At 53.2% G+C, this 13,245-nt stretch overlaps 1 protein-coding gene across 12 annotated transcripts in view; it reads left to right on the top strand.

The window, feature by feature from the left end:
• Positions 1-13,245, top strand: part of LOC105468765 (glycerophosphodiester phosphodiesterase domain containing 5) — a 92,394-nt gene that overhangs the window by 43,031 nt on the left and 36,118 nt on the right. For 10 of the 12 annotated variants that reach the window (XM_011719102.3, XM_011719098.3, XM_071075314.1 and 7 more), the window contains one exon: positions 7,169-7,345. The exons of 1 other annotated variant lie outside the window; for it this stretch is intronic. In XM_011719102.3, the coding sequence (XP_011717404.1) occupies positions 7,229-7,345 (117 nt within the window). In that variant the 5' untranslated portion in view covers positions 7,169-7,228. Of the gene's footprint in view, positions 1-237; positions 420-7,168; positions 7,346-13,245 lie in introns of those variants that run through there. One more of the 12 variants, XM_011719101.2, reaches the window with a different exon arrangement.

Below are 13,245 nucleotides of genomic sequence, written 5' to 3'. Positions count from 1 at the left end.
GTTAGGTAAGACCATTGGTCTTCGCTCAGAAAGGTTGTCAAGGGGAGGGGATGCCTATGCAGTGCTCAGCACGGTACCCAGCAATGACCTGGAGTGCCCACATCACCCAGCAGCAAGTGCTAGCACATCAAACAGTAACCATTGTGGCTGGTAGTCCTCACACTGTACATATGTTAGCTCAGCCAATTCTTTTTATTATTATTATTATTTTTTTTTTAGAGATAGAGGTTCACCATGTCGCCCATGCTGGTCTTGAACTCCTGGCCTCAAGTGATCCTTCTGCCTCGGCTTCCTCAAAGTGCTGGGATTACAGGCATGAGCGATGGCACCTGACCTCATTCAGTTCTTGAACACATTTATTGAGTGCTCAAAACCTGTTAAAAGCTGGCAACACAGTGAATATCCTCATACCAATCAAGGTTTGGAATTGCAAACAACAGAAACAATTCAGGTTAATTTGGCAGAAGAGTTCCTTGGAAGGAACTAGAGTTGTTTCCAGAATCTGAGGGGTCTGGAGACCCATGCCTGGGTAGGAGTGGAGGGGGCCCAGGTACAGCCAAGGTTTCCAGGCTGTCGTCCCCTCTGGTGCAGCTGCCGCTGACCTCGCAGCACCTCACAACTAGTGCAGACATTCATGTGACTTCCAGACCTGAGCACTTAAACAAAAAAAAAGTTTTATTGAGATAAAGTTCCCAACCATCACCACTAATTCCAGGACATTTTCTTTCTTTTTTGGGGGGTTGGGTGGTGGCGTGCAGGGTCTCACTCTGTTGCCCAGGCTGGAGTGTATGGCACCATCTCAGCTCGCTGCAACCACCACCTCCCAGGTTCAAGTGATTCTCCTGCCTCAGCCTCCCAAGTAGCTGAGAGTACAGGCGCGTGCCACTACCGCCCAGCTAATTTTTGTATTTTTAGTAGAGATGGGGTTTCACCATGTTGGCCAGGCTGGTCTTGAACTCCTGACCTCAAGTGATCCACCCGCCTCGGCCTCCCAAAGTGCTGAGATTATAGGCATGAGCCACCGCGCCCGGCCAGGGACATTTTCACCAGCCCAAAAAGAAACTCCACACTTCCTAGCAGTCACTCTGCCTTTCCTCCCCAATCCTCCCAGCCCCTGGCATTCACTGAGCTGCTTTCTGTCTTGGTATTTGCCCATTTTGGTCATTTCTTATACATGGAATCATACGATATGTGGCCTTTTGTGAACTTGGCATGACGTCTTCAGGATTCATGTTGTCGCATGCCTCAATTCCTTTTTATTGCAGACCTGAGCACTTCCATGTATTACCCCATTTAGTCCCCATTCCCCAGATGAGTAAAGTAAGGCTCAGGGAGAGGTAGTGACCTGTCCAAGGTCATATAGCAAGTCAGTTGAGGGTGATCAGGCTAGAATCCAGGCACTTCATGATCAGAAAGGGGCTGGGAGCAGTGCAGTGTAGTCTGGGGGGCACAGCGTGGGCCTGGCAGTTATGGAAGGGAGAAAGGGTAGGGGAGCAGGCAGGTGCGTCCCGAGATGTGAGGATGGGACAGGACGCCGGAGGTGCACGCCCATCCCCAGCATCCTGTCTATGCTCCATAGTGGGTGTTTACTCTATCTCAGGCATGGACTCTTGGAAGGCTTTTCCCTGTGCAAGCAGGAGGCTGTGCAAGTTCAGGGATTCTGACAGAAAACAGGACTTTGGGCTGGGGAGGGGCCTTGGACATTAGGCTCAGAGGTGAGAGCGTTCTCTTGTCCCAGAGCCAGCAGTAGCTCTCAGCAAGGGATTTCTTGGGAACTTGGCTGGTATCAGCAACCCTGGGAGGTAGCTTGGAGAAATTGATTGGACCTAAGTAATGCCATTATCCCTGGCAGGAAAGGGAGGGAAGGTGATGGGCTGGTGAGGGATGGTGGAGAGAGTCCCGTCTCAGAGCTTGTCCCTGCTGCCAAGTGTGGTGTGAGCAGCATGCCTCCGTTAGCAGAACTTCCGGGCACTTGTCTGAAGTATGGTCCAAGAAGTCCCTAGTGCTTCCTGCTCTTGCTGCCCTGTGTTGCTCCCTGGGGACATGGGGTTAACGCAGACCATCCCATGGGGGAGGCAGGCATGTCCACAGTGCTCTCACAGTGTGCCCAGTTAAGAGGGAGGGACATGCCAGGGATATGGGAGGCTGGGGAGACCTCTAACCAAACTGGGCCTCCATGGAGGAGGGAACATCTGACACTTGAAGGATCAGGAGGAGTTCACCAGGTGAAGGGAGGCAAGGCTGGAAGAGCAGTAGGGGTCAGATCCTGGTCACTGCCTGTTAAGAAGTTCAGTCCAGCTGCAGGTGAGAGCTTGGATTGGAGGGATGGGGCTGACAGCAAGGAATCTGGAGGAGTCCCCAGCCAGGGGAGATGAAGCCTTGGACAGGGGGAGTGGCTGTGGGGATGGCGAGAAAAGGGCCTTAAAAAAGGGTGGTAGAGGGCAGTGTGGCTGAACTGGGTTTGCAAGGCCTGGGTGACAACCCTGGAGACATCCAGGAGCTGCTGGCTGTCTCGATCAGAGGCAGAGCGTGGGTGGCCTTGGCAGCACCTGGTAACTGAAGCCGTGGGAGTGAACAAGATGGCCGTAGCCAGGAGAGCATACAGAAGACAGAGAAGAGGTTTGCCTCCCAGAGAATCCCCTACAGTTATGAACAGGATGAAAATGCACCTTGGGGAGAGGAGACTCTGAGAGCCAGAATCAGTGAAGTTCTGGGCCGAGGCATGACGCACACACTTCTACTTCCCTCTTTTCCAGGTTTGAAGTGGAATTTCCATTCCTGGATGGGTTGTAATGTGCAGGCGTGGGGACAGGGGAGGGGCAGGCAGAGGACATGTGGGAATTAGTCCTGGGGCAGGGGAGTCCTGGGAAAGGAGTGTGAAGGCAGGGGAACCTGGGGTGGGATCCCACATGCATTGCAGGATGTCCACCTGTTGTACCTCAGCGTTGCAGTACCTGCTGGCACCTTTCCCTCACACTGCCCCCAATTGTGTGTCCTATAGAAGTCAAGGCAGAAGCTGTTACTCGCTTTTACAGATTCAGAAACCAAGGCTCAGGGAAGAGCCTGAGTGGCCTCAGCCACAGAGCAAGTCAGTGCGAGGCAGCATAAAGCTAGGCTTCTTTCCACATTGCACCTGCCTCCTCCCTTCCTGGGGAGGCGGGGGCAGATGTAGTGGCTGACATGACAGTAGAGACTCCCGTCTGGGGAGTGCACAGGGTGAGATCTGGCTCCCCTGGCTGTGGACCCTGGCCTACCACCCCTGCGGGAAGGCTGGGAATGTGGGAGTGCCTATGTGGGCACACAACACTCCCCAAATCTTCTGGAGTATAGTAAAGCTGAGAGCACCCCACACCAGCCCCCACCCATGGTCTCCCCAGCCCCATGGGAGCCAAGCTGTATCCCCACCCCAGCCTGCCCCAGGCCCTGGCTCAGGGAAGCCCCAGCAGCTGCACCATAGTCCACATGCCTCCCCAGGGCTCCCCCAGACAGAGGCTGCAGCAGTCCATTCCCAGCACTCAGGAGACTCCAGGTCATTCAGTATTCCCAGCAAGCCCCTAATGCATCTTCCCCCTCAGACTGCAGGCTGTAATGTCATCACTGAGGTGAGGTCAGCATTGGGTGTTGGTGTTGGAGGGATAGGCAGAGGCCCTGAGTGAGGCCTGGTGGTGGAAGTAGTGAGTGGGACTGAAGCCCAGTGTGCTCCTACAGTGCAGCCGCTGGGGCTTTGGAGAGTGGCATCTTAGGAGCTCATGTTCCAGGCCTCAGCTCAGTGCTGACTCCAGGGAGCATACTCTGACCCTCCCTGCACCATGGTCAGTGCCCACAGGCTCCCTTCCCTCCCTTCATCATACACTGCACTTACCATACGGCTCGTGGGCCATTAGAGTCCAGTGACTTCAGGAGTCTGCAAACTTTCCCTCTGAAGGGCCAGACAGTCAGTATTTTAGGCTTTGCAAGCCATATGGTCTCTGTGGCAACTACTCAACACTGCAGTTACAGTTAAAACAGCCATAGACAATACATAAATGAATGAGCATGGCTGCGTCCAATGAAACTTTATTTATGGACACTGAAATTTGACTTTCATGTAATTTTCATGTGTCACAAGATATTTTTGTTTTGACTCTCACAACCATTTAAAAATATAAAGACTATTCTTAGCTTTTGGGCTGTACAAAAATAGGCGGCGGATCAGATTTGGCAGGCCCATGGGTTAGAGCAAGGTCCCTGGAGCCAGCCTGCCTGGGTATGAATCCTGGCTCTGCTGAGTGACCTTTGGTGAGTGGCTCAACCTTTCTGTGCTTCAGAGTTCTCATCTATAAAATGGAGATGATGATGATGATGATACTTTGGGGATGTAACATGGTGCAGTCACATTGGAAAACAGTTTGGCATTTCCTCAAAAGGTTAAACATAAAAGTTACCGTATGATCCAGATGTGGTGGCACACCCCTGTAGTCCCAGCAACTCAGGTGGATCACTTGAGCCCTGAAGTCTGAGGTTTCCATGAGCTATGATCGCACTACTGCACACCAGCTTGGGCAACAGAGCAAGACCTTATCTCAAAAACAAAAGTTAACATATAGCACAGCAATTCCTTTTTTTTTTTTTTTGAGATGGAGATTCGCCCTGTCACCCTGGCTGGAGTGCAGTGGTGCGATCTTGACAACCTCTGCCTCCTTAAAATCGCTCCTTAAGTGATTTTCCTGCCTCAGCCTCCCGAGTAGCTGGGATTACAGGCGCCCACCACCACGCCCAGCTAATTTTTGCATTTTTAGTAGAGATGGGATTTCACCATGTTGGCCAGGCTGGTCTCGAACTCCTGACCTAAGGTGATCCGCCCGCCTCAGCCTCCCAAAGTGCTGTGACCAGCAATTCTATCCCAAAAGAAATGTGTACCCCAAAAAAATGAAAACAAACGTTCACACAAAAAACTCATTCACAGAAGCATTATGTATAACAACCCAAAAGTGATAACAACCCATATGTCCTTCAGCTGATCAATGGGTAAACAAAATGTGGTAGATCCGTACAATGGAATGTTAGACATAAAAAGGAATGACATGCTGATCCGTGCTACAACATGGATGAGCCTTGAAAACATTATGCTGCGTGAAAGAAGCAAGACACAAAAGGCCACATATTGTATAATTCCATTTATATGAAGTCTCTAGAATAGGCAAGTCCATAGAGACAGAAAGTGGATGAGCAGTTGCCAGGGCCAGAGGAGTGAGGCCGGGGTAAATAGGGAGTGACAGTGCATGAGAAGGGTGCGGGGGCGGGGTGAGGGTTGTTAGGATGGTGAAACTGTTTTGGGATTAGATAGTGGTGATGGTTGTACAACTTATGAATATACCAAAAACTGAATACTGTCTATTAAATACTGAATTGTATACTTTAAAAGGGTAAATTTTATGGTATGTGAATTATATCTCCATTTTTTAAATGCGAATACTTCCTTCCTTCCTAGGGCTGCTGTTACAGTTTCTGCATGGAAAGCATTTGGAACAATGCCTAGCTGTTCCCCTCTCTGGCCCTCTCAGGGCCCTAGGAGTCTTTGTGTGTCCTGCTCACATTGTCTCCAGGGCCTCGGATAGGGCCTGGTACAGAACATATGACTGAGTTTCTGGAGTCCCACAGGCCAGGGTTGGAGTCCTGACACCTCAGTATAGCTGTGTACCTCTGGGCAAATAGTTTCTCTGTTCTGAGTCCCGGGTTTGTCATCAGCAAAATGGAATAAGAATAACTCACAGTGATGTGGAGGACTGGATGACACCTGATACTCAGGGTGTGTGAGGTGCCCCAAGCTCATTGCCACGTAGTCACACTTGACCAACACTGGCCCCCGGAGGCTGTGGCTCCCACAGATATTTCCAGGGTGCCAAGCAGGGCTGAGGCAGTAGCTCCTGGCAGCCACACTTCAACCCTTAAGACACCTCTTGCTGCTATACCATCTTCCCATGGGCTAGGAGGCCCACCTGGCTAGGAGGCTCCCTGTGTCTGGAGAATGAATACTTTGGGGCACTAGAGCAGTTCCTAGATTGACTACGGTCCAGTTATGGGACAGCAGCCAGGCATTGCTCCTTGTTCTCTGAGCCTCAGTTTGTTGAGCTGTCAAATGGGTTTAGGACACAGAACCTGCCATTTCATATGGTTGTGCTGAGATGGAACAATGAATGTAAAGTCGTTACATGGTGCCTGGTGTATTTTAAGTGCTCAACACATCTCAGCTTGTATGATAATTTCTTCTAAAATGTTTATTTTGAAAGTCTGCTATGTGCTAGACACTGTTCCAGTTACTGGGAATACAGCAGAAAATACAGCAGACAAAAATCCTTGCCTTCATGAAAACTGCATTATAGTAGGGTAGATAGACAGGAAAAATAAACAAGTTATATTTAAGGACATGATTGAGAAAACAAAGCTGAGAATGTGGGAAGGAGCTTAGGGAACGTGGGAAGGGGCTACAGTTTTACAGAAGGTGATCTGGGACAGTGTCATTGAGAAAAGGACATGTGACCTGGTGCCATGGCTCATGCCTGTCATCTCAGCACTTTGGGAGGCCGAGGCAGGCAGATAACCTGAGGTCAGGAGTTCGAGAACAGCCTGGCCTACATGGCAGAACCCCATCTCTACAAAAATACGAAAATTAGCCAGATGTGGTGGGCACCTGTAATCCCAGTTACTTGGGAGTCTGAGGCAAGAGAATTGCTTGAACCTGGGAGGCAGAGGTTGCAGTGAGCTGAGATCACGCCACTGCACTCCAGCCTGGGTGACAGAGCAAGACTCTATCTCAAAAAGAAAAGAAAAGAAAAGGACATTTGAAGACCTGAAGAGAGGAGGGGAAAGAGGAGGAAGCCGTGCAGGTTTCTAAGGGAAGAGCATTCCAGACAGAGGGGACAGCAGCATGCCAGGCCAGTGAAGAACGTGGAAGAGGTCAGGAATGACTGGAGGAGAAGGACTAGGGAGGAGGAGGGCCTGGGTGGGAGGCAGAGGACAGGTCCTTGGGGACCTGCAAGGGTGGGCCTGTGACTCCAAGTGAGACGGAGCCCCACTGCAGTGCTTTGAGCAGGGGTGACCCTCCCTGACCTAGGCTACAATGACTTGCTGTGTGGTGCCTGACTCTTCACCCTTCCCCTGCCTCACCGCCCTTTGCTTCCTCCTGCAGGACCAGCTGGGGGCCTCCATGGGCGCCTGAGGGCCAGGCGCCAGGGCTGCAGGCACGAGTATGGTGAGACACCAGCCCCTGCAGTACTACGAGCCACAGCTGTGCCTCTCTTGCCTCACGGGCATCTACGGCTGCCGTTGGAAGCGCTACCAGCGCTCCCATGATGATACCACGCCGGTGAGCCACCCTGGAACAGGGTCAGAGGGACCCAGTGAGCCCCAGCGAGCCTGAGGGGCTGGGGGAGGGGTCTTACCTCTGTCTCTGCTGATTCGCTCTGGACAGGCCAATGGCCTTTCTGGGTTTCAGTTTCTCCCTCTGTAAAATGGGCTGATAGTAATTCCTGAATCTGCTGACCAGGAGAGCCAGAAGGAGTTCGTCCCGTTGACATGTTGTTAACTCTCCTCTGACATTGTTGAGGTTAGGCTGCTCCAGAAGGGAAGAGTCACCCCAAGGTAGGCAGAAGTCCTCAGCTTTCTGGCAGACCCTGACAGGCAGGCAGGCAGGCAAACAGGTGGGTGCTGGAGGAGAGAGTGAGGAGGTGGGCCCGGCCATCCTGGAGCCTGAGAGCTGGCAGGGCCACGGTCTGGCACCAGGGCTCAGTCACCTGAGCCACAGGCTTGCCAGAGCTGGCAGCAGGTGCACAGCCGGATAAAGAAAGCCTCCTTCAGTGCTGGGCTCCCCAGGCCAGACCTAAGCTGCACTCTTGTCCCTGGGGCGCTGTCAGCCGGTGGATCTAGTTTCTTCTCTGAAGGAACCCAATTCCTGTGTAGTGTTTATCTAAAAGCTTTACTGTCTGGAGAACAACTTTCCTCCTCCTTCCTGCTTGTCTGAACAAAGAAGCCAGCCTCTAAATTCAGCCAGCCCCAGAAGAGGCTGGAGTGGCCAGGGGGTGGCAGGGTGTGGGCGGCGGGGGAGGTGGGGGGTGGGGGGGGTGTTGGCTCCCACTGATGTCAGAGGCCCAGTAGGCCTGGCTGTCTCTCTGGGGAGGTTGGTGAAGCTTATCCACCTGTCTGCCCTCCTCTGCCTGTGCTGATGAGGAATAGAGCCCTAGACTGAGGAGCCTGGGTTCATGACCCCCAAACAGTAAAAAGCAGGAACTGCCAGGGTGGGCACCAGGCCTGATTCACTGCCATCTCCCCACTCCCGGCCACAGAGGAGTCAAGTGGCCAAACTGAGGCAAAGGAGAGGGAAGGACCTGCCCAAAGCAGGCCCCTGGCAACGTCAATACTAGAGCCCCGGTCTCTCCACTCCAGGCCCCTGCTGGGAAGCCCTCTGAGATACCATATGTCACAGCTTTCCCTCTTACGTGGAGGGGCACAGGCCGTGGGCTCTGGAGTCAGATGGATTCAGGTTTTGGTGGTGCATCCTCTACTTGAATCTAGTTGCCTGTGAGCTCCCTCACCTGTGAACTGGAGGGGAGACACACTCCTCTCAAGGAGCCACTGGGCCATGACATGTGATGAGGGCTGTGATGTGACCAGCACAGTGCCAGCTATGACTAGCCATTGAGACAGGTCATTCCAGATGCCCAAGCCTCAGCCTCTCCATCTCTGAAATGGGAGATAGGTTGTGATCATGGCTTCAGAATCCCGTGGACACTCTGCCGTGCTCCACACTCTGTTCTGGATCTGGACCTAGGCAATGGAGGTCCAGCAGCCACTGGTGTGAATGGGGTGGGGAGACAGCTGAGGCTAAGGGGAGAAGAAAGATGGCTGAGCTCCCAGGCAGGAAGCCCCTTGGCCATAGGGGCAGACACCGGGGAAGGCGTATCTCCCAGGAGTCTCATCCCCTTGGTGGGACCAAGGCTGGCCAGTCATAGGCATGGAGTCAGGAAGTGATGGTCTTGGCTGCGGCCAGCACAGGGCCCAGAGTGGAGGAGGTGGGCTGAGGCTGGTTTTGAGCTGACTGAGAACCAGAACAGAACGTGCTCTGCAAGGCTAGGGTCTGGGTCACCAATCTGGGGCAGGGGTCTGGGGCCAAGGCTGGAGGGGCAGCAGGGGGCCATGAGCTAGGCAAGGAGAGGGTATAGGTTTTGCAGCAGCTCTGGGTGGCAGCGCCTCTGCAGAAAGGGCTGAGCTCACCTCAGGTGACCCCAAACTCATAGCTGAAGATGAGCATCCTCTGCTCCCCCGCCCCTTTCTCCCTGCAGTTGCTCACTTTGCTCCACCCCCTGTCTCCTCCTATTTCCTGGTTCCAAGCCTCTACCCCTCATCCTTTCTCTCTCTCCCTGTTTCTCTTTTCTGTCCCTATTCCTCCCTGAGGCAACTGGGTGAGGGCAGCAATGGGGCTGGACTCTCGCAACGAAGGAATAGCAGTCTGGTTTCTCAAAGACATGGCTGGTGCAGGGTAGGGGCTCCAGAAATTTTGCTGAACAAATAGAGGCCTTGCGTGAGCTCCATGGGGGCTGGCAGGGAGAGGAGAGCTGCCTGGGCTGAGGGGTGGTGGAGAGGGCTCTGCCAGTGAGCCTGGTGTCTCTCCTTATTCTCACCATTGCCGCCGCAGGGGGAATTCTCCTCCTGTATCTCCCAACTCAGAGAAGCCTGGGTTCAACTCTTGTGAAACCAGATCTCCCTGGGTCTCATCTGCGAAATGGGCTGAAAGGTGGGAGAGTCACAAGGCATTTTATTCTCATTCTTAGGCTGGAAAATGAAGTATGAAAGTAATAGTATCTGTTAACATTTATTGAGTACCTACTGTATGCAGGGAGCAAACGGTTTACATGCATTGTCCTGGTCATTGTTGTAACATCTGCATGGGCCATGTTTAATTGTGTACCCATTTTACACATGGAGAAATCAGCCACACAGGCTGACGATAGATTTGCAGCCTAAACTGCTGGAGACTAGGGAAGATAGCGTGTGTTGAAGATGTGGGTTTAAGTGACAGTTTGCTGGAAGAAGAAAGGCAGGGGGACTTGGGAAGTTGCCTGATGGAGGAGAAAGAGCACTGCACCAGGAACATTTGGGACAAGATAGGGAGTAGCCTTGAATGCCAGGCTTGGAAGCCTCAGTGTTTCCCTGGTTAGGATCCAACCCTGGGCCCTGAAGTGGATCCTGGGAAGTGGAGAGTGTGCATGGAGAGAGCCTGGGAAGGGCCCCTTCCTCTCCCTCCTTCCTGCCCCCAGCCTGACACATTCCCACCTCTTCCAAGCCTTTGCCCCCCAGCCCCCCAGGACACACACTTAACAAATAAAGAAGCAGGAAACCAAGGACCAGAGAGGTGAAATGGCCTCTTCTCTTGCCCCCAGTTCTGAGGAGTGGAGGAGCCTGGCAGCAGGAGGCCGGGCTCACTCAACAGCCAGGAAGGGGAAGCAGAGCTTTTTATAACTGGGGATAATTAATTGGTTGTTGTCTGTGACTCATTACTCTAATACTGCCAATTAAGGACTTGGTAGGACAGAAGACTGTTCTCAGGCCATCCCCACAGGGTCCCCTGAAGACTGTGTCTGCAAAAGGCAGTGTCAAAACCAGCTTCTCTTTAGAGACGGATATAGGTCAGATGCCTGGAGGAACTTCCCAGCCAGAGACATTGAAAGAGACAGACCATGATAGCCAATTCTTGCACTTCCGTAGTACATTTACCTTTTGAAGGCTGCTATAATCTTAATTGATTTCCTCCAGGAAGAGCAAGGGAGTTACTCAGGCCAAGCGGCTGAGGGCACAGCCTGCACTGACCCCGCTCACACCCTCAGGCCTGTGCCCTCTCATCTGTTCCACACCAAACAGTCTTGTCTGGGGTGCCCTGATTACTTATTTAATCAACAAATCTGTCCTGCTACCTGCTCTGGGGTCATAAGTGTATCAGACCTGGTTCTCCCCTCCCTTGAAGGGCCCCCAGGCTTGTGGCGGAACAGACAAGAACAGACACACCTGGACCACCCAGGGTGATCATTTTGGGGGCCTGGGGAAACCCTGGGGGCAGGGAAGGCTTGCCTGAGCTGGCCTCTGGGAGGATCAGCCCCATCTCCCCATACCGGGGAAATGTTCGGGGTAGGGGGAACCGTGTGCACAAGTGTCTTGTGTTCAGGAACTGAAAGGAATTCAGTCCACCGGCTCAGGTGCAGGGAGGGGGAAGGGTGCTGCTCAGTAGGCCTGAGCCTGAAGTTGTACTGAAGAGCCTGGGCTTCATCCTGGGCAAGTGGGGGCCTGAGCCAGGCTCAGGCTGTGTGAGGAGCACTGTGGTCAAATTGTGGAGAATGCTCTGAGGGCCTCAGGTGGAGGTGGGAGGGCCAGTGAGGCCTCAGGTGTCTGTGTGGGGAGTGAGGAGGTATACACAGGGATGCAGGCCAGGGGAGGCATTCCAGAGACACCTAGAAGTTATCATCCGTGGACTGGCTGTGGACTGAGCTGCAGAGGAAGGAGTGTCTGACAGTGAATCTCATCCTTCTGTGATGCCCAGCGTGGGTGGATGGAGGCCGGTCCTGGAGATGGGAACCCATGCTGTGCCACAGGAGCAAGTGAGAGAAGAGCGGTCTCGGTAGAGTCCAGGAATAGCACAGGAGGGGTGGGTAGAACAGACAAATAAGCCTCCCCAACCCCAGTTGCCTGTCTCCTATGATGGGATATGATGAGAACCCCCCATCACCCTGCCTTGGCAGGAAGACACTCGCTCTAGGCAAATCCATCCCCAGCTCCTCTGCCCCTTCCCCTCCATGCTCGTCCATGCCAGCCACCCTGAGCTTCTCCGCATCCCCAGGATAACCTCACCCTTCATAGCACTGGGCCTTTGCTCCTGCCATTCCCTCTGCTTGGAATACCCTTTCTCCTCTCTGCCCCTTAAGACTCATTGCAAATCCCCCTCCATGCCCCCAACTTCTGCCAAAAAATAGCCCTCCTCTTCCTTTCTCTCCTCACTGCTCTCTCTCCCCGCCTTCCTCGCTCCCCTGGGGTCCGACAGCACGTTGACCTGTGCTGGCCATGTGGATTGTGATTTTTTGTTTCCCACTGAACTCTTTTTAGGAAAGGGCCTGGGCCTGCACACTCCAGGGACCTGACTCAGAGGAGGTCCTCGGACAAGATTTGCTGAATGAATGACTGGAAGGAGGATTGAGCGTATGTGTTCATAAGCGAGTGAGGAAGTAGTTAGGGGATGTGACTGCCATCTTGCTGACCAGGTGGGGCGGCTGAACCCCTAGAGAGCTGGTGGAGAATGTAGGCGTACATGTGTGGACGGGTGCGTGCTGCGTTCTTGGTGCTGCCTCCTGTGCTCCTGGCGGTGGTTGGCAGTGGAGGGTGCTGCCTCGGCCAGAGGGACCTCCCAGATCACCCTTGGAGCTGGAATTGGGCTCTGCCAGTGCACAAGAGGGAGGAAGAGATGAGGTTCCCAGCTGGTCCCCACTTTTTGTCCTGTCAGCCATGTGGATTTGTGTCCAGGATATGGAGCTGGAAAGAATGGATCCCACTCAGGAAATCAGGGCAGGCTTCAGGGATGAAGCAGCCTTTGAGATGGGCTCCAGGGTGTGGCTGGATAGAGCCAGATGCCACTGGGCATTCCTGGCAAGGGAGCTGCAGTCTGAACTTGACCCTGCCTTCCAGTGACTGAGTGTGTGATGTCAGGTCAGGCCCAGACCCTCTCTGGGCCTGAGCTTGCTTGTGGGTTAAGTGGAGGTATGAATCTATGTCCTACAGATACAATTAGATCGTGGATAGGAATGTGCCTCCTGCCTTGTACCGAAGAGACCATTGTTCCAACCCTGCAGAAAACGTGCCCTCCCTACAAACTTTCAAAGTGATGGCTTTCTCTCCTCCAGTGCTTTGAGGAAAAGAGGCCCGGCAGGGGTGAGAGAGAGGCCCTCTGAGCTTTATTTTTCCCACTTCTAAAATTGCAGGATTCCTATAAGGATAAGAAACTAGGAGATGATATTATTACATCCATGAGAGAGAAAGAGGAGGGGCTGGTTTGTTGCAGCACAAGGAGGTGGGGATTTATCGCTGCGATAAAGCCATCCAGTCTCTTGCCTTCGGAAACCTCCACACCCTGCCTAGCTCCTCGCAGAATAGCACCAAGGGCACCTGGCATGACCATGCCACGCTCCAGGGGAAGTGGCTAAGTCTTGTTGATGACACTCTGTGAACACC

Source organism: Macaca nemestrina, chromosome 12 (assembly GCF_043159975.1).
Source record: "Macaca nemestrina isolate mMacNem1 chromosome 12, mMacNem.hap1, whole genome shotgun sequence".
Lineage (NCBI taxonomy): Eukaryota > Metazoa > Chordata > Mammalia > Primates > Cercopithecidae > Macaca > Macaca nemestrina.
Note: the sequence above shows the minus strand (reverse complement) of the source record. Positions and strands in the feature narration are given on the sequence as shown.